The sequence below is a fragment of the Protopterus annectens genome, chromosome 7.part0, assembly GCF_019279795.1.
Source record: "Protopterus annectens isolate FY-2018-M chromosome 7.part0, PAN1.0, whole genome shotgun sequence".
NCBI classification, from domain to species: Eukaryota; Metazoa; Chordata; order Ceratodontiformes; family Protopteridae; genus Protopterus; species Protopterus annectens.
Window position 1 is genome coordinate 187,975,139 of NC_056739.1, and position 21,763 is coordinate 187,996,901.

At 41.2% G+C, this 21,763-nt stretch overlaps 1 protein-coding gene across 1 annotated transcript in view; it reads right to left on the bottom strand.

Annotated features, from left to right (window-relative positions):
* The window catches only part of IPO9 (importin 9), a 1,198,493-nt gene that overhangs the window by 821,028 nt on the left and 355,702 nt on the right, over positions 1-21,763 (bottom strand). The window contains exon 12 of the mRNA XM_044076674.1: positions 7,057-7,163. Within this exon, the coding sequence (XP_043932609.1) occupies positions 7,057-7,163 (107 nt within the window). The remainder of the gene's footprint in view (positions 1-7,056; positions 7,164-21,763) is intronic.

The following is a 21,763-nucleotide window of genomic DNA, read 5'->3' on the forward strand; positions in this document are numbered from 1 at the left end:
TCAGTGTGTTTACCCGAGTGCTACAACAGGTCAAAACACTAGACTAGAAAACAGAACACATGCTATTAACTACAAGACTTGGGGCACAAGCTGGCATTAACTTTACACAGGAGTGTTCTGAAATCCCTGGGGAGTGGATGTCCACCTAACCTGAAGGAGGACTGCTAAGCTCTGAAGTCAGGTCAGACACTAGACCTTGTGTTTCAAAGTTCCAGTACTAAACACTTCTGCAATACTGATCTACACTGAAAAATATCAAGGAGTCCGAGATCAGGGGAAAGGAAGAATCAACCAAGAAAGCAGTCACAGCTGCAAAAGGTTTTTAAACTAGATGAAGAATGTGGTTCATATACATGAAGCACATTTCTTCAAGATATACTACACAGCACTAACAGTGCAGCCCTCATTTCCCACTGATAAACCTATCCAAGACTGCAAACTAAGTTAAATTTGCACCAATGAATTTGTTTGCCGAAACTCGAAGTTTCTCCAAGATCTGCATCCAGTACAACAGAAGCAAGCACTGCGACTATGAATGTTCCATACATGTCAACATTTTTAAGACAAAGGAAAGGAGGCTAAACTCTGCATTATTTCTGCTGAAAGGCATTTCACCAAGGATAGCAGAAGTGTGTAGAATGCCATCATCCAAACCGACCCACAGTGGATTGAGGAACAGAATGATAGATGGTCAGGTTTGCAAGGTACTCCCTTTATGTCAAATTTTTTTATGCCTTCCCCTTTTAAAATCCAGTCCATGAGAAAGTTTTTCTTTGACTCATCCTCTCAGATTTGTCCCCATTAGGAAAAAGTACAGTTTTGTACCTACCATAAATGTAGATGTCCGATAGATATGCAACTGCAGTCATAACATATGGGTTGTCCTGCCTCAGGCAGCCCTCGGTCGGCCGGATTCCAAAGTCCGGGTCCGACGTCGGCTGATGTCGCATTTCTCTCCGTCAGTGCGGCTGGAGTATATAAGCATCAGCCGACGCCATTTTCTTCAGTGTTTCTTGCCCCAGATGCCAGGTGCCCTCCAAGGAAGGCTGTAATCAAATTGAAAGACAAAAACAGGATTCCAGACAAATAAGTAAGCAATAAACAGATACACCATAACAGATATCCCCAGCCAAGAGAAACAGGGATAGGAGTGGACCCAAGGCATAGAGGGGTATGGAGGGAGGGAAAATCCGACTGCAGTTGCATATCTATCGGACATCTACATTTATGGTAGGTACAAAACTGTACTATGTCCTTCAAGAATGCAACTGCAGTCATAACATATGGGTTGAATACCATAGCTTAGCTGGGGGAGGAGGAATGCTCTAGGAAAGAGATGGTGTGGCAATCAAACCCTGCAGGACTGCTGAAGCAAAGCCTGCTCTGGATCTGGAGTATAAAGGGAGATTGTAGTGTTTGGAGAATGTATGCACGGAGCTCCATGTAGCAGCTTCTAGAATGTCTTTTGTAGGCACCCCTCTTAAGAATGCTGTAGAGGTGGCTGTAGCTCTGGTGGAGTGTGGTCTGACATTGGCTGGAACATTCTTCCCATGGAAGGAATAACAAAATCTGATGCAATGTCCAATCCATTTTGAAATAGTCTGTTTGGAAATTGCTTTTCCTTGTACTCCAGGGGCATAAGCTACAAAAAGCTGATGAGACTTCCTACTGGTCTTGGTTTTGTCCAGGTAGTAGCGAAGTTGTCTGTGAATGTCCAAGGTATGCAACAGTCTTTCCCCTTTGCTCTCAGGATTGGGGAAGAAAGTAGGCAGGTGAATAAGCTTGATTTAAAGAAACCCTGGATACCACCTTTGGCATAAAAGTAGGGTTGGTTCTTAAGGAGACCCCGTCTCTGTGAAAGATTATGAACGGTGGTATTGCCATTAGGGCCTGTAGTTCCGAAACCCTTCTTGCTGAGGTGATTGCCAACAGGAAAGCTGTCTTCCATGAGAGAAATTGTAAGTCCACTGAAGCTGCTGGCTCAAAGGGAGGTAGAGTCAGTTTTTCTAGGACAAAGTTGAGGTCCCAAGCTGGCACTGGGGCCTTTCTTGGTGGCTTAATGTTCTTGATTCCCCTGAGGAACTGCCTTAACAAAGGATGTGAAAACACAGGTGGATCAGTGTTATATCTAGCTGAAATAGCTGAAGCATGTATCTTTATGGAAGAATAGGAGAGTCCATTCTGTAGCATATCTGCCAAATATTCCAGGATGAGTGGGATGTTCAGTAATGATGCATCATGTCCCTTGCTGGTATTCCAAATGCTGAATCTTTTCCATTTTGCTAAGTAAACCTTTCTGGTGGATGGTCTTCGAGCTTCTGTTAATATCCGCTGAACTTCCTTGGAGAGAGATAGATTGAGGTTATTCATGGGATCTCCCAGGCTGTTAACTGCAGCATCTGAAGGTTTGGATGCAGTGTTTTGAAGTTGTGTTGTCAAAAGTAGGGGTCATTGGGGAAGGGCCCACTTTTTGTTGTGACATATGCTCCGTAGCAGTGGATACCAGTGTTGTCTTGGCCAGTCTGGAGCTATTAGGATCCCCTTGGGCCTCTCTGCTTTGATCTTTAGTAATACTGTGGTCATCAGTGGCAGGGGTGGAAATGCATAGATTTTTAGGGAGTTCCAGTTGAATGAAAGAGCATCTATTTTTCCAAGCTTGTGGATGATATGTCCTTGAACAGAATTTTTGTAGATGATGGTTGAGGTGGGAGGCAAATAGGTCTACTTCTGGCCTACCCCATGTCGAGGTGAGTTGTGTGAAGACTTTCGGATGTAACCTCCACTCGTGTGGATCTATTAAATTCCTGCTTAGGCTGTCCGCCAGCACATTGTCTTTGCCTGGAACAAACTGGGATTGCAACTATGTTTAGGCTCAGTGATTTTTCCCAAAGATTCATTGTCAGTCTGCAAAGGGGGTAAGAATGGGTACCTCCTTGCTTGTTTATGTACCACATCACAGTGGTGTTGTCTGTCCGTATCAGTAGATGGCCTTGCTGAAGTTGTTGAAAGGCCTCGATGGCATGCATTACTGCCAGCATTTCCTTTTGGTTTATATGCAGATGTGTTTCCTTTGGAGACCATTGTCCTTGTATACATATGCCCTCCATGTGCGCCCCCCATCCAAGGTCTGAGGCGTCTGTGGTCATGGTCTGTGTTATCTGAGGTTTTTTGAATGACAAAGCTGTGTTTGCCTGGCTTACCGAGGCCCACCATAAGAATTCCTTTTGTAGGCATGGAATGAGCGGTATGGTTGTCTCTAGGTTGTTGCTGTGCTGAAACCATAGGCTTTTTAGGTACCATTGAAGCTTTCTCATATGTAGTCTTGCTAATGGAACCAGGAGATTGCAGGATGCCATGTAACCCAGGGCCTGTAGGAATTTCCTTGCAGTCATCTGGGTGAGTTTCGCCAAACCTTTGAAATGAGTTAACTTCTCTTGCTTGTCTTCTGTCAGGTAAGCCATTTGAGAGGCTGTGTCTAGATTGGCTCCTAAGAAGGTTATTTGCTGGAATGGCTGAAGTCTTGACTTTTGGAAGTTGACTGTGTATCCCAGAGCCTGTAGCAATTGTATGACATAGTTCAAGTTTTTTGTCAAAATCAATTTGTCGTCCGCTTGTATGAGGCAGTCGTCCAGGTACGGGTAAATTTGGATCCCCTGGAGCCTGCAATGAGTAATTACTGAAGCCAGGCAATATGTGAATACTCTGGGCGCAGTAGATAAGCCAAATGGCAATGCTGAGAATTGATAATGCTCTGGCCCTGCAAGAAATCCGAGGTATCTTCTGCAGCTGTGTCTGATAGGGACATGCAGGTATGCCTCCTTGAGGTCCACAGTAATCAGCCAAGACCCCTTGCCCAGCATGGGAAGGAGTTGCTGTAGAGTCAGCATTTTGAACTTTGGTACTATGAGAAAGGTGTTTAATGCGGACAAATCCAGTATTGGTCTCCATTGAGTTTCTTTTCTTGGAACAAGGAACAGTCTTGAGTAAAACCCCTGGCCTTGTTCTTGTTGTGGAACTCTTTCTATTGCTTTGATCTGAGCAAGCAGAGAAATTTGCTTGATAGCCTCTGCCCTCTGGTTTTGTGGTAGGTTTGGCATGCCTTGTTTTCTTGGTAAGGTATGAAAGTGGAACCTGTAACCTTGGTCTATAATGTCCAAAATCCATTTGTCCTTTGTCAGTTTGTGCCAATTGTCTGAAAACAGAGATAATTTTCCGCCCAAGGGAGCTTCTTTTTGCTCCTTGGTCAGCGGAAGTAGAGGAAAGTCATTGAGATTGTCCCTGAGGGGCAGGGGAGACCCCTGTGTCACCTCTTTGGTTTGCTGGTTGCCATTGCCGTCCCCTGTAAGAACCTCTGTATTGTCCTCTTCCTCGGCCATGCCTGTTTTTACCCCTTTGAAATCTTTCAGGATTAGGAAAGGACCAGTTTTTAGAAGGCCAGTTCCTGCTGAATCTGGGTGGCTGAACCTGGAGGAAATCTTTGACCGTCTGAACTGATTTTGCTTTTTCCTCGATGGACTTTAACACATCTTTAGCATTAGCACCAAAAAGCTTATTCTTTTCCAAGGGTGCATCAAGAAGTTTTGCCTTAACATGATCTGGTAGAGGTTGTTCTTTTAACCATGCATGTCTACGAATGACGGCCCCTGTCATAGCTGCCCTACATGAAGCTTCCAGTGCATCATATCCACACTGCAGAAAGTGATTGCTGACTTGCTGAGAATTATGTACAGCTTCCTGCAAAGACTTCCTGTCTAAAGGTTCAGGAGAGGCCAATGTTTTCTGTAAATCATCTAACAGGTAATCCTGATATTGAAACATATGAAAGAGGCAATTCAGAGCTCTCAAAGTAGTGGAGGTGTAGACCTTTTTCCCCCATCTCTCTAATGACCTAGCTTCCCTGTTGGAAGGCAAAGGGTTTTTGGAGGAGGATGCTGAAACCCCTTTAGGTCCCTGAGAAATAGTTTCTAAATCAACAGCATGGGTCCTAAAGAAATGAGAATGTGTTTCTGGGACCCTATAATATCTGTCTGGCTTGGCTGGAGCAGGAGGAAGAGTATCCGGGGTAACACTGGAATCAGAGTATAGGTCATCCAAAACATCAAGCACAGGAGGTATAGTCAGGGGCCTGTGTTGGGGCTTTTTAAGGAAGGTTCGAAGGCGCTTTCTGGAATCAGAATATTCCTGGCCTTGCCACTTAAAATGTTCCCTCATGGTATGCAGAACTTCCCCAAAAGAAATGTCCTCAGGAAAGGAGGCCGAGGGAATGGAGTCCTCTGCATCCGAGTCTTCATAGGTCTGGAAGAGCTCTTCCTGGCCATCGGAGTGAACAGAGTCCTCAGAATCTTCATCTGAAGGGATAGGGTCAGAGGGTTCAACCCAGGGCCTCTTATCTGAAGGAGGCTGGGATCCTCTCAGGATGGGCCTGTGAACCTCTAATCATGGAAATTAAGTCTGCGGCCATAGTCATGATTTGTGTATCAGGAGTAGGCTGAGGTAAGGCTTTAACAGTAAGGTGCTTGGTCTTGCTGGCTGCCTTAGCACGTGTATAGGCCTTAATAGACATGGCCATAGGAGGCCTAGCAGCTCCACGTGCAGGAGTGACCTTATCTACAGCAATGGTCTCGGGCATTTCCTCGGTTTCAGTATCCGGAGGAAAATCTATAACTGGCGTCGGTGTGGCCTCCAGTATCGGAGGTATCGGAAATGCGGTGTCTTCGGTTCGGGGCGGTGAAATAACCGTCTCAGGGGGAACCGGAGCACTCGCGGTAGGTTTTGGCGTGGAGTTGGTGGAAGACGCGGGCCAAGGATGTCGGTCCCGGTCTTTTCGTTTCTTAGGAGTCTGCGATGTCGGAAGTTCCGACGGCATTGTATAAGCAAATTTATCGACGAAAAAGTCTTCAGCGAACTCCGCCCGGCGCCTGAGAGTGCGCTTATTGAAGCGAGCACAGGCCGAGACGTCGTGGTCTGGGCCAAGGCAAGGAAGACAGTAAGAGTGGAAATCCTTATGAGGTATTTGTTTACCACAAGACAGACAATTGTTAACTTTTTCAGTAATTTCTGACATCGGCTGAGGCAAGAAAAGGTCCCCAACGGGGTACTTAGCTTTTTTGATGACTTTGGATCGAAGAATACAGGAGCTGACCGACCGGCACTTGCGAACTGCTTCTGCTTCGGGCACCGTGCGGCAAGAAAGACTGAAGAAAATGGCGTTGGCTGATGCTTATATACTCCAGCCGCACTGACGTCTGAGAGAAATGCGACATCAGCCGTCGGACCCAGACTTTGGAATCCGGCCGACCGAGGGCTGCCTGAGGCAGGACAACCCATATGTTATGACTGCAGTTGCATTCTTGAAGGACATCTACCAAGAATAAAAGTTTTATTTTTTCACAAAATATTTAAACTAAATTTTTTTGTAAGCCACTTCATAAGGCTAACTTCATTTTTGGTACACTGACCCTAAAAGAAGTCTTGCGTCAGTAAGACACAAACTGCAAATAAATGTACAATCCTGCACTATTTTCAAAGTTACACATTACTTCACTCGCAAAGTATAACCATGACTCTGAAAAGTTTAGTTCCACACCAATTACAAAGAGGTTGCAAGAGTTGATGTATGCTATAGCACCAGAAGATGAGACTACCATGTATTTGCCAGCAACAAAAGTTTTTCATTACTAAACTGTTGCTACACAAGATACCAAGTGACACACAAGGAAAAACAAGCAGAATGCCAAGTGCGCATCTTAAAATCATTTCACATGGTTCCCCAAATATTACAAAATAATTGAGGTTCTTGTATGCAAAAAGACAGAACAGCAGCCCATGCCACATGTTATAGTCAAGTTCCAAGCTGTGTTCCAAAATAATCACCCTGAGAAAGAGAAAGCAGAATAGGTAATCCATTCAAAACAATGGACCACTGCTGAAGCCAAATGTACACGATTCAGACACCTCCCCCAAAGTAAGGCACACACATCTCCTGGACTGAAGTCTACCTCACAAAGCCCATTCTGTACAGTTAGGCATTAAAGCAGACCGAAATGTCAGTCTTACCAGTGTTCGTTGCCACTATTCTTTGCCTGCTCAGCTTCCTGGAGGTGTCTGGTAGCAGCTGCAGCTAAAGCAGCTGCACTCTCATTCTGGAAATCTGCTGCAACAGCCTGAAAACAAAGTAAACATTTCAACCCAACTAGTCTTACATACAGTTTTGTAGTGTAGCCAATACATATGGCAAACGAAGCAAATATAGTTTATATGCAATTCTCATGGGGGAAAAGAAATAACCACCACAACCTGTTAACTTCTACTTCTTAGCATCATTCAAAAGTTAGGTCTTGCAAAAAACTTATAAAATGTTTAGCAAAAGGGGAACTTAATATTAAAAATATATGGTAGTATGAATATTGCATTTCAATTGAAAATAGCCTTCAGAGGTGGGAAATGAGACTGGAACAGCTACGTTATTCTGTATTTTCAGGTCAATGTTGCGTCTCCGATGTACCTTGGTTTTAAGTTATCTTGCCATGCTCTTTAGATAAAATCCCAGTCAATATTAAAATCTCTTCACTAATTCATACCTGCAGTACTGATCTCACAATGTTCTACTCCATACCTTCAGCCTTATTGTGCACACTGCCCTCTCTCAATCAAACCTAAAGTGCTTGAAAGGAAACACACAGTAATGCTTCCATGCCACTCAGAGTACTGAATTTGAAATAATTCAGTACAGTGATTAAAAGCAGATTTAAATGTGAGAAAATTCTCAAACAAAGAAAAAAAAGACTGCTTTATAAGACTGCTTTATTTGTACAGCTTAAGATTTTTTATATTTAAATTTATTTTGACTGAGCTCTAGGTAACATGTCCAGCCTGACAGCTGTCAGAAATGTGACTGCTCATTAACCACCAGCAGCTATGAGTAAATAAGAAAGGGAAGCATCTCAACTATTTCATGATTAACAGAAAACACAATGTGACTACACGATAAGTGAGTAATACTCTGGTACATTGGACAGTACTAGATTTTTTTTTTTAAATCTGCTTACAGTTCCATTCTCATGATGTCAATCATTCGAAATCCATCTAATGAGTGCAGCACCTTTTCCACTTAAAGGCGACAGCCTGGGCACTGATCCAGACCATTTACTTTTAATCCCCAACTACCAAGAACACTCCTATGGAATACTCTAAGGTAGCAGTTGCACATGGTGGATATCAAGGCACTGTGCACTTGTACTCAAGTCAGGTTACAAATGCTTCAGAAGACCCATGCTCAATGTTTTGCCTTAAGAGTCAACCCCCTCCCCCGAAAAGGGTAGCTACCATAAAGTTTCAATCCCAGATAACCCCAGCAAGCTGCCTTGCTCTATTAATGGATTGCAAATGGACAGCCATCCAGAATCTTTCAGAGAGGCAATACTAGGACAACTGAATGAAAGTCTAACTGTATGAGAAGAAAGTCCTTACTTTGTTTGCAGAATAAAGTCAGACCTATTCAAGCTGCAAAGTTTTAAGTGTTCTTTTATCATACATTTAAATCTGTCCTCTTGAGGAATGTTCTGTACATACATAAGTAGATATTTACATTATGTTAATATGCATACAAACACACATGTGCAAGGGAGCACTATACAGCACAGATATCATATGAGCAATAAAGTACAAATGTAAATCAAGTACAGTATATATATATACTTACATTAACAGATGTGCATGGATAGACATGCATGCACGTACACAAACACTGTGCGTATATGAGGTTTCCCTGCATTTTGGCATTCTACACCACCCCTAACATTTGTCAAACAAACGTACATTGAACAAATGGTCAAGATCTCAATGGTATGCTTCAGAAAGACAGGCAAGTGGGGTAGAATTTCAGTGCATGTTTGAGAGTTAGGGTCAGGGATATGTTCTGTATATGTGTATGCGTGTTTGTATTTTAGAGTTATGTAAGGGGATAGGTGTAGTGATCGATAGAGAAGGGACAGGAGTATACGCACCAATAAAACGTGCAAGTGATATCTATACACAGATCACTAGGCAGTTAGCAATCCACTATAAACCAAGTCAATAAATTCCATTCAGGTCTCCCAGACATTGCCCATCTCTTATCCAAAGTTACCATGAAAGTGGCAAGAATACAGCTCTGCTAAACAGCTTGTTCCAAAGATAGGGAATACATCGGGTTAAGAATTACATCACCATATCCTAACAGTTTATGACTTCTCTTAACTGGCTAACTGTGGAACCATTCATTCTACAATGGAAACAGAGAGGGGTCTTTCATGACTCAAAAGGCTAGGCAGTGACCTCTGTGGCAGTTGTCTACAACAGCCCAAACACAGGGAGACAGCAACAGTGTTGTCCATACCAAGGGTGTTGAAGTCATTGATCTTTTTAGTTCAGAATTTCTGTGGTCTCAGGCAGAATGGCACTTCAACAAGTTCATGCCAAAAGGGTAATTTATTCAGCTCTTATCAGACGCATTATTGAATGTACAAGGGAAATGACTTTCTAAAAATCATACCTTTGGAAATTAATAGAGTCAGACAGGATTGCCCAAGTACCAAGGAGTGCGCTCCTGTGGCATGCTTTGCTAATACTGCTCTTAGGAAAGTATACATCAAACACAGGGTTTGAACTGAGTAAAGTGCATTTTACCCCCTCACTACTCCCAGGATCAATTTGGACCAAATCCTTTTGGCACGTTCCAAAATTAAAAACTTCCATGGGTCCCAACCACCACACTGGATGCCTGCGGAAAAGTATAAAGTCAAACTCCCTCCATTAATTCTTCAACCAAAGTTTCTCCAACTATACCCCTGTGAAGTGAACTGCAGTTCTGGTACCCAGATATCAAAGTGGTCCTACTACGGACTCTAGTCTTGCCAGTATATGCAAGGTGCTGGAATATATGTTACAACTAAACAAAAATAAAGATGACCACCTCACATCCTTGGATACAAAAGAGTTAATCTTAGTAAAAAGCAGATCATGTCTACTCACCCTAGTAGAGTTCTTTGAAAAAGTTAGTGACCATGGATAAGGACATGCAGTCAACACTGCCTATCTAGAAATCGCCAAGTTTTCTGACCGTGATCCCATGTTGGGATTGTCAAACTCTTCCAACTCATCACTAACCCATGTATATCTCGCTGGACTACACTGTTTGGCACAACCCATACCGATAAGGTCAGGAGGAGGACATTTGCTTCAAACAGTGTAACTAGTAGTGCTCCAAAATGTTATGTCCTGGGTTTCTTCCTCTCTGTTATAGACCTGTGAAAAAAGCTGATAAAGGGACCATGTCTAACCAAGCTGGATTGCAAACTTGAGCCAATTATCAAATCCCCATTCTGACACTCAAATAATCCAGCAAGGGCTGGACCAAACAAATGCTTTGCTGCATTAATCATAGTCTTACCCTTATCAAAAATTCCAGCAATTTGGTAAATCTAGCACTATTACTGCTTATTATATTATATAGCTAACATTCCACTTAAATTTAAGTCAAGGATTCGGGTACTATGTTGATAAGACCCTGACCAGCATTGCCTCTGTGGGGACGCAAAAATCCTATCCTGTACAGCTTATCCTTCATGGCACCTTCTCGAGGTCCCAAGTTATCATGTCTTACTCAGTGTCTTGAAGACACTTTTTGAATATAATGCATCATTCGGCATGTACCTTGCACCAAGCACGTAAACAAGTTTGAAACAGCAACATTTCCCCACCAAAAAGATCTTGGATCTCAGTGCCCTTTGTTACACTGATTAAAAAAAGTTGTCCCTCTACTCAGTCTCAGATTCCCGAAGGATGATCTTCACTTTGCTTTTTGTGCTGTGAATAATCCAGCACTCTTTGAAAAGTCTCACCTAAATAGAACAAATGGTACAGCAAACGCCCATTCTAGAGACCTAAACCTATACCATCACATCAACAAGATCAGATGGTATGACACACCCAACGCAATGTACAACCCTATTTCTGGAATAAGCTGCCCTTCCCCTATCCAAAAAATTCATGAGCAACTTTTTAAAGTCAGTCTGATAAGTCAAGTTTACACCAGGAATTATGTGCAGGAACTCTACTTAACAGCTGGCACTGCTTGCTTCTCTCCAGTACTGGGTGATGTGGCTGAGCTTCTTGTTGGACTCTTTTGGCTATAAGATTCACAAGAACCTATGATGGTCAAATACTCAAGAATGCCTAGATTCTCTTAAGTAAACTCAGCAATGTAGGAGAGGAATCCTGCCAATCGCCTAGGCAACCAGAGTTCGACTAACAGCACTGAAGAACCTGATGAGGGGAGAGAAACGAATGAAGGGGCTGTGCCCATTTGCCACTCTCGAGGGGGGACTGCATACCAGCCTCTGTGCTGCCAGTATCAGAACAAAATGAAATGCATGAAAAGTCAGAAGGGGACAGTGGAACAGAGGACGGAACATGCTGAACTGCAAAAGGAAGGACTTGACCTCGTGATCACCCACTTATTGCCTTGAAGGTAGGGCTTAAGATGAACAGAGATGTTCACCTCACAGGCTTGCCTGCCAAGAAGCAAGCCTGGGACTGGCATGGGGAAAATTAGGTCATAATTCCATAAGCCTGTGGTATGATCATTCCTTTGACAATCAAGGGGAACAGATAGGCCAAATGGGACAGCTGGGTAAACCAATGGTCAGCTGTGTGTAGGGGTGGGGTGGTACTGATAAGCAGGTAAACTAGCATGTTCTCAGAGGCGATGAACACGGGCCCAGGTTATATATACATAAATATGCAGGTTCTCTGTAAATTGAAGCACAGGCCCCTTGAGTGCACAGAAACCAAAATCCTCCACTCCTTTCAGACCTTTATTGGCAGGACTTCACAAAAACACAACATTCATTACAGTAGACAGCTCCACATACATGGCAATTCACTACATTTGTGCATACACTAGCATTTCATTAGAAAACTAGGAAAACACTCATCTAATCTAGCTGAAGCATGATTCTGCCACCATCTGGTGGTTGGTCAGCTTTTGCACAAACACTACTGGGGTCAAAACCAAAGTGTTACCATCCATGTGATAAACTGCATAAACTGTAAATACATTTGCAGGTCAGAAATTCTAGGATGACAAATACATCTAAATCTCGTGACAGTAGGGAACAGATTACCTGCAATTCTGGGTGGGTTATTTATGGGGCAGTACCGCTGGCACAGTGATCAGTGCTGTAAACTGTTCTGCAAGAAGTTCTCCACTTTGATTCTTGGCTGGGTGTATGTATCAAGTCTGAATCTCCTCTGTGTTCATGCAAATTCTCCTCAGTACTCAGATTTCCACCCAATAACATCCAAGTAGAAGATCTGTGAATCTAAACTGTAGGCATACCACACAATATAGAAGAAACATCTGGCAACAATCAATTTCCTACTTGCTTACTAAACTCAATGGATGGTAGCATCGGTTCATGAAGTCGCTATAGGAGTCAAATGCCACTCAGTGTGGATGGATATACCTGCAGTACTTATACGGGACCCTGAAAATTCTATACAACTGTTGCATCTGAGTGACCACAGAAATAAAGTGCTTTCTACAAGCTCAATATATTACAATACTTTTCAAATGTGACCACAGAAATGTCAGTCTAGTGTCCTTAACCACTCAACACAATGTTTCCTTTAAATTTTTGAAAGTGGAAAAAATTATGAAGTTTGTGGAATGCAACACTTGATAAAAAGCACACTGGATTAAGTTAAGGTATTTTGTACAAACTTGATAAATGAGCACTCAAGGAAATTTTGCTGTGCATTTAAGCTGCCTTGAAGCTCTAATCCACAGCCAATCAGCAGAAACCGTAATCCCTGCAAGACAGACACTTTTCCCAATAAAAATTGGTCTATCCCAAAATCTAGGATTTATTCAAATGCGTGCTTGTGATTCACTGAATTGATTGTAGAAGTCTCCTCCCCCTCACATACTGCGCTCAGACCAACAGCCCTATCATTTTATCAATTTTTTCTCTAAATTCAGCAGATAGCACTCCATTGTTCCCAGTAAGACTTTACCAGACTTAACTTGCATGCTTCCCTAATACAGATTATAGTCTGAACAGGGGTGCCTTTACTTAAGAGCAAATCGACACACTCATGTTTTTTTCCAGAACTATCACACTTCTACACATCGTCCATAACTTTCTACGTATGTACAGACTCTCCCTAAGGCAACAGCTCTGCACACTTCGCTTCCCAGCCACTCAAATTTATTCCTGTATTTCCACACCCAAATAAACCACCACCAATTAAAACCACTTAAAAGCAAAAAACATACTTTACCTTCATTGTTCCTTAAAACTAATCTCTATGAACCACCACCATTAATTCCATATAAGCCAGTCAATATCCTCTACACAGTATCTCCTTATAATCCCTTGTCTGCCAGTAGCCTTTCAACTATCAACCTTAACTATCCCACCACTCATTACACTCCTACACTAAAATCACTGTTCAAAACTAAAATCTTTCTACATGCAACATACTACAAATACTATTCCTCCTCCCACCTCTTAAACATCCCTCTTCCTCTATACAGAACCACAGGCAGTTCTAAATACTATATTCCATGAGTTTTGTACATCTCTTCCCCATAACTCCTCCGGCTCCTGTTCCTCCACTATATATTTGCTAAAGCTAAATATACCACCCTTAAACTCTCTCCAAATATAACCCCACCAAACACTCCACAATTCTACCATTAATCCTCCAACTACAAATCCTTCCAACATACACAGTCCTTCCCTGACCTTAAGCAAATAATTACTTCAACCTCACACCATCCAATATCATACCAATTAATGCACTTAATACACTCAGCAAACACCTTCCCTCACAACAACATACCCAAGAGCAACTACAATCACTCCTAACTTCATATAACCCTGCGATCCTGGTTAACTCAGAATCATGGGTGAAGTTTGACATCCCAAATGTTAATCCATTTCCCAAACTACTTACTACTTATTAATTGCCAGGCCTGGAAACAAACATGTGGAGGAACACAAAAAAAAAAGCCCAGCAAAGCTAATCAGCTAGCGATCAGAAACAAAACTGGCTAAGCATATTTTACTCTTAACGGATAACCTCTCACTCTAGTAGTTGCCCCCCCCCACACAGCAAAAAATCCATCTCTCTGCTGTCCAGCACTGTAAACAGTTGCAATCAAACATGAATTCTGGATGTCCAAGCATCTTACCAAATTAATAAAAAAAAAAAAAACTTTCCAAAACTGACAAATCTCCGCCTCTCACATCTTTAAAGACTTCACCCATCCAAATAAAAACTTCCTGCTGCAACTCCTCACGAGTGACCCCTCTTACATCCAAAATGTCCATCTTACCTCAAATCAGTGACCACTATGAACCCTTGCCAAAAACCACCAACTAATCCCATTCCAGTCTCAATCCCAACATCACATCCAAACCCTACACACACAGCTCTCTCAGCACTTCTAGGATAACATTCTAGCACTAGGTGACCCCAATGAAAATGCTAACTCCCACACTTCTGCTATAAACTCAAAGACAAACACTTCCTACCAATAACTGGACTCTCAGGTCCACACCCAAAAACAGCTAACCAAAACAACTTAAAATCTATCCGCAAATTAAAGTCTGGGCCACCTTAAAAAAGTCTCAAGCAAAAAAAACTGGCAGCAATTCAGAATCCTAGGCACAATTTAGTCAGAGAAAAAGCCAACAAACTACTGAACCTTTTTATCACTGAAAGCCTCTCCCAAAGGCCTACTAAACTGAAAAAAACATTCCTACTTCTTTAGAGGGCCTCTACTTGAGAGCTTCCACTGAATTCTCCACTATTCCAAACCACAATCCTCCATCTTATCAGGTCAGTAACTAATTCACCTCCATTACACTAAGGCCATAAACAAAAAGTTACCAAAATCCTTAATGGCATCTCCTCAAATGCCCCCACTCTCAAAATGATGGCTGCAGCTTCTGGTTTACCTCCCTTTGTAAAGACTACATCCTTCCCCACTATACCTGCCTAAATAAAAGAAAGCAAAGATCAGCCCTATTCTAAAATCTGCCACCACCCCACCCCTACTGACTTTAGACCTATTTTAATCCTTCCAACATTAGGGAAGTGACTACAAAAAATAGTCAATGATAAACTTGCAAATTACCCTCATCACAAAAAAACACACTTGCGCATCCCCAAAATCATCATGGATTCTAATCAGGATGGAGCACCGTTGGGAACCTACATAGTAACATCTTTCTAAACATGGAGAAAAGTCTCAAAGGAGCTAGCCCAAATGGAGAGAAGTCCACAAGCAAATGAGTAATATTGATGAAAGTGAATTCATCCTCAAGTCTTGGCAAGTACCTTCATGAGGTGGACCCTGTTTTTCACAAAATTTTACCAAGACTACACTGATACATAAACTGCATTTATATAGCATATAACATGCACAGAAGTAGGTCAAAAAATAAGACAGCTGGGTGCACAAGACCCAGGTTAAAAAAGTGCTCAATCCTGCTAGGTGCAATGGTAGCAAGACTGGAAAAATTGGAGTAGAATAATCAATAAGGAAACATTCACAAAATCACATACTGACAAGACAAAGAAAAGCCATAAAGGTAACAGTGGAATACTGAAGATAATAAATTATATATTGTTACTATTATGCAAAATGCCCAAAATTTCCAGACAAGATATACAAGATTGAGAATAGAGGAAAGAAAAATATTTCCACAAGAAAAACTGTCAGAAGCTTCAAATAAAAAGTTGTGTTCATTAATACAACAGATTTGTGAAAAACAGTATATAACTCAAGAAACAGAGGAAGTGCGAAAATAAAACCTAGAGATTTTTGAAAAGTATAAAAAAAGAAATTTGGACATGGGAAAGAAAGATCTGATATGGTGCAATATTTATGCAAAGGCAAAAGCCAAATTAATCAGTATAAAAAAGGCAGCCCCAACAATTTTTGAAGAGAAATGCAGGCAAAGGCATCCAGATATGGAAAATTTCACCATAAAAAACATGAGGGAATGTAGAAAAGATTACTTAAGTTATAAAATAGAAGTCGAAGTTCTGGAGTGCCTGCAAAGTGAAGGATTTGGTGTAGAAGGTCCAACAGGTTATACCACAGCATGATGGAACAAGTTCCACAAAGTAAGGAAAGTAGGAAGATCAAGAGATATCTGAAGAAATGTGGACATGGGAAAGATTTAATATGGTGCAATATCTACGCAAAGGAGAAAGCAAATGAATCAATACAAAAACAGCAGCACCAAAGATATTTGAAGAGAAATATAAGCAAAGGAATCCAGACATGGAAAACTTTACAATACAAAGATAAGGATACAAAAAATATGACAAGAAAAAAAGTAGAAAATTAAATTAGAAATGAAGTTAAAGAAAAAGAAACTGAGGTTATGGAGTGCCAGTGAAGGATTCAGTGTAGAAAATCTAATTCAGGAAGCACCACAACAGGATAGAGCAATGGACATCCAAATTAAGGGGGAACCAGTGGAATGGGAATTAATAGGTCAGGTGCCAGATGAAGATACTTTGCAGCCTTCCACAGGAAACCAATGTAAACTTTCCACTTGAAGCTGGACAGCAAAGGAAGGCACAGGAAGCTGTGGAAACTCTGATGCAGTCAGTGTTAAGGAGTGATAGGCCAGCGAGTTCACACTTGACAGCAACGGATGGCACAGGATGAAACTGGAGAGAATGTGCCACAGTAAGATGCTGTAGAAATTTCTGAAGACTGCCCACAGGAAATGGAAAACAAAATGTGCCCTCAGTTTAGAAGAAAATGAGCTAAAAGAAGAGTTGCTTGATTTAAGAGAGATAGACATTAAGATCAATGAAAGAAAGATTGCAGGTGGTCAATAAAACCCCAAATATTAGAAGTTTGATAAAATAAATGAGCACATCAGTTAGGACTGTCCTGAGATCCATGTGATGCAACAGATGTCAACAGGATATATTACTGTGCAGCTAAATTAATAACTGATAAAGTTCTACCACAAGAATACAGGGTAGTAAGGGAATGCAAGGGGAGAAATCGAATACCATCATGGAAGTATTGAACAGAGAAAACTATAAAGCAATTAAGACAAGTGTCACTGTTTCCCTCTTCTTTAGTCTTCCATCAATAAACATGCTTAGAAAGTTAGAAGTGATAAAAGCAATGCACAGTATTAAAACAGATCAGGATCTATCATGCACCATCACAAATAAACTAAAAATCCCAGCACAGGCAGAAAAATTTGTATACACAGATAAAAATAAAGGAAAAGTACAAAATAAGCAATTTATTGATGACCCAAAACAGTTTTACAGAGAATTGAGAAAACAGTGTAAAAAACTGAAAGATCACCAAAAAAAGGAGATATTTTGGAGAAGCATTTATGAAGATCCAGTGGAACAAAAGATGCTAAATGGATAAAAGTGAAAAGAATAAGTTTAAAGGTACAGGATATGAAATGAGATGAAGGAACGGCCTGAGAGATTGAACAAAGTTAAGAAAAGCCTTTAATTGGAAAACCAGAGGCCCAGATGCAGTACCTAATTTCTGGTTAAAAGTATTAACACCTTTGCACGAAGACTTAGCCATGAATAAGAACTTATATGCACACACTGAACAGACACCAACCTGGCTAACAGCAAAAATAATGCTCCTACTTAAGTGAACCAGCAAGCTACCCTAAAAATTATAGGCCAATAACTTGCTTTCCAATGACAAACTATACACTGGAATTGATGCCAGAGCTTATAGTGATTTAGACAAAAACTCAATTAGGGCAATAGAACAAAAGGGCAATAAAAGAAAGTCATATGAAACAAAGGATCATTTGTTAAAGTCATAGTGGATAACTGTAAAACGGGAAGAATCTAAGTATAGATTGACTACAAAAAAGGCATTTGTCAGTATCCCACATTCATGGACAAAGAGTGCTTAAAAACGTGCAAGAAGCACCCTTCACTGATAGACTACATTACAGTAACCATGAAACAGTAGCAGACCACTTTCCAATTAAGCCATGATAAAAGGACAAATTATTATCCCAGGGATAAAAATTCAAAGGGGGACATTCCAGGGTGACTTGTCACCACTGCTATTCTGTCTTGCCATTAACCCATTAAGCTGTCTACCCAACAGCTTAAGCCATGGCTATAATCTGGCCCCTAAAAAAACAAGTGTGAAGACTTATCTTCTTTATCAATGATTTAAAATTGAATAGCTCATCAGATGAGGAACTGAAAGTAAAACAAGTTGTCAAAACCTTTTCAGTTAAGAATGCCATTTGGTCTTGATAAATGTGCCCCAAAAAACCTTTAAAGCAGGAAAACTGCAGCACCACTAAATATCAGTTTGGGACACTAATGTAATATAAAAATTTGAGCAAGAGGGAGTGTATAAATATTTGGGAATTTATGAAGGATCATCAATAAAACAAAAAATGTGAATAAAACTTGGTAAGGAATACTTCAGAAAACAAATTAATCCAGAAATCAGCACTGACATCTAGGAACAAAATTCAAGCTACAAACCAATTTGCTTTTCCTGCCCTAACTTAGTTTTGGAGTGTGTGACTGGCCCCAAAACATGTTTGGCAGATTAGACAGGAAAACAAGGATGCTTCATGCTCACCAAATGATTTATAAAAATCAGTGCATACAAAGATTATATATTCCCCGTTCCGAAGAAGGGATGGGCCTCCTTGAAATTGATTATATATACAGATCTGCAATTGCGGGACTCTACACATCTGCTGACCTCACAAGATCCAAACATAGTGAAAGTTTTAAAACAGGAGAATAAACCTAAAATGACTGTTTAAATTTTGCATAGAATCAAGCAGGAATGGAAATCAAACTATAAGTAGATAAAAATCAGGCAGCAATTGAATGTGCCAAAACTCAAGAGAAAGAATACAAGGTGAAGGACCAGTTGAAAAAGCAAGAAATGTGGATAATGCATGAATATCTTCGCAAGTACAGAAAACGTCTGGAAGAACCTCATTGATCAGGATCAAATGCAGGAATGGTTAAGGCGAGGCGAATTTAAACCAAGAGATGAAAGATTAATAATGGGGGCTATGTACACATTGGTTTCAAGTCCAATGAACATGTGCGAGAAAGACAAATGTAGGTTTTGTAAAACAGAATTGGAAACAGCTGCAAACCTTGTTGCTGACTGACATACTAATGGCAGACTGTATACTGAAAGGCATAATGCAGCAAGACTGTTGCACTGGAGATAGTGCAAACATTATGGCACTGAAGTGGCTGGAAAACGCTGGAAACCATGAGCCATGAAGCATCACAGAAAATGAAGTCTATATCACATGGGAGCACCCATTAACAACAGTTCAAAAGATAAATGCTAGAAAACTGGATATAGTCCATGAAAAGACAAAAGTAGCACTGATGATTGAAATCACCACGCCCAGTGATTACAGTGTCTTGCACAGAGAGAGAGTCATAAAATAACAGGATCTGCAGGCAGAAACAGCAATGTGGATGAAAAATACCCAGACTGTTCTAATAGTAGTAGGAGTAACAGGTCTTATAAAAAAGAATCTACAATTGTATTTAGATACACTAAACTCTGTTAACCGCAACCATGGGGACTGGCAGATGCCGGATAAAAAGTTGTTCTTACCATAACATTCCATGAGTTTTGTCCATCTCGTCTTTACTCTCAGGTGTGGGTCAGATCCAATGTGCTGGATCTGTCTCTGCCAATATTCCAGCAAGAGGGACTTATTCTTTACCCATAATGCATTCCCTTAGTTATCTCAGATCTTGTTTGACCGCCAGCAGCACATAAAAGTGGTCTCCATGGTAGCAATTTGCTGATGGATAGAAAAATGGATATACCTACCGTCAAAATTAGACTGAAAAGGGCATATTCTAAGACTATAGGTCACAGCTGAATAGTAGTTTGTTAACTAGTCTACCAAGAGTTTAGACATGGGGAAGGACGGAGGGTTGAGAGAATAAAGGACTAGATGGACAACACACATGGAACGTTATGGTAAAAACAACTGTGATGTTATCAATCTTGTCTATTCTCACATGTGGGACTGTTCCAAGCAACTGAATTCTTGGGTGGCTCATGGGAGAATATTCCGCAGAATCACAGAATGAAAGACAGCTCTACTCCTAGAGTCCGAATCCACTTTGTAATGAGTAATAAAGATATGAGGTCTTGCCCAAGTAGCTGCTGCACAAATATTATCTAATGGTAGTGTAGCCTGAAAGGCAGCATACGTGGCCAGAGATCTAGTGGAATGAGCTTTAGGATCATTTATGAAGGCTTTCTTTTTAGCACTGCAAATGTGGGATATGCATGATGAAAAAAATTGGGGTAATGTGACTTCTGAAACCAGCTAACCTTTCCTTGTATCAGAATATGAAACGACAATCTGATCTGCTTTCCTAAATTCCGAAGTTGTGTTAACAGAAATGCAATTGTCTATGAACATCTCGGAGATGCAAAGAATACCGTTTTGAAATTTGGGAAAGAAAACTGAGAGGTCAATTGATTAAGGGTATTTTCTGACACAACCTAAGATAGAAAGGATGGATTAGTGCACAATGGCACCCTATCTATGTGAAAGATTAGTTAAGAAGGTTTAATGTACAAGGGCTGCAACTCTGACACCCTTCTGGCTGAAGTAATTGCTACCAAGAACAGGGTTTTCCATGAGAGATTTCATATAATATGTGACGGAGGGCTCAAAAGGGGGAAAAATAATGTTGGATAAGATGAAATTTAGATCCCAAGAGGGCATTGGGTATTTGTATGGAGGCCTTAGTGTAAGTGCCTTTCAAGAAGGGTCTGCAAAGTCTGACATGATAGGGCAGTCATTTTCTCCTATATGAAAATTAGGAGTTTGCAGCTAGTTGAACTTTGAGGCTCCCGCTGCTCCATCACTTAAGATCTTAGACAAACTGTAGCACGGAATAAACTGGTACTGTACATGAATCTTTTTACAAACTGCCCATATGACAAACTTCTTCCATTTGTTTCTGTAAAGCTTCTAAGCAAAAGTTTTATGGGATAAAATAATATGCTTAACAGGAGAGGGATAGAAACCTGGCAATTAGGGGAACTGGAGCATCCAAGCTGTCTATTTTAGGGAGTGTAGGTTGGGATGAACCATCCATGATGTGTGCTGTCAGAAGGTCCAGAGCTGGGTCCACAATCCAGGTTTCATCCCAGAGATGAGGCTGAAGGGAAACCTGATTTGAAGAGGCCAGTAGGGGACAATTAGGAGAATGGTGGTTTCAAACAAACTCACTTTCTGTAGGAGCTTTGGAATTGGAGGAAAGGCATAAAGAAGTCCCGGGGCCAGTCATGAACAAGTGCATTCGTTGGTAGCTCCTCCGCTGAAAGGGTCAGGGCAAAGTAGTTGCTGCATTTGACATCGCTGGGTGATGCAAAAAGGTCGCAAGGCTGGCCCCATTTGTGGACAATCACATCCGTTACATTCCAATTGAGGGACCATTCGTGTGGCTACAGAACGGCTCTGCTCAGCTTGTCCGCAATGACACTGGATTTCCGTGGAATATGCGTTACTATTAGAAAGCAGCTGGAGACCATCACTCACTGTCAGATCCTGAGTGCTTCTTGACAAAGTGGGTACGATCTGGTTTCCCCCTTGTTTGTTGATATACCAAGCTACAGATATATCCGTCTGGATTACAACTGTTCTTATACTAAGAGTGTCCT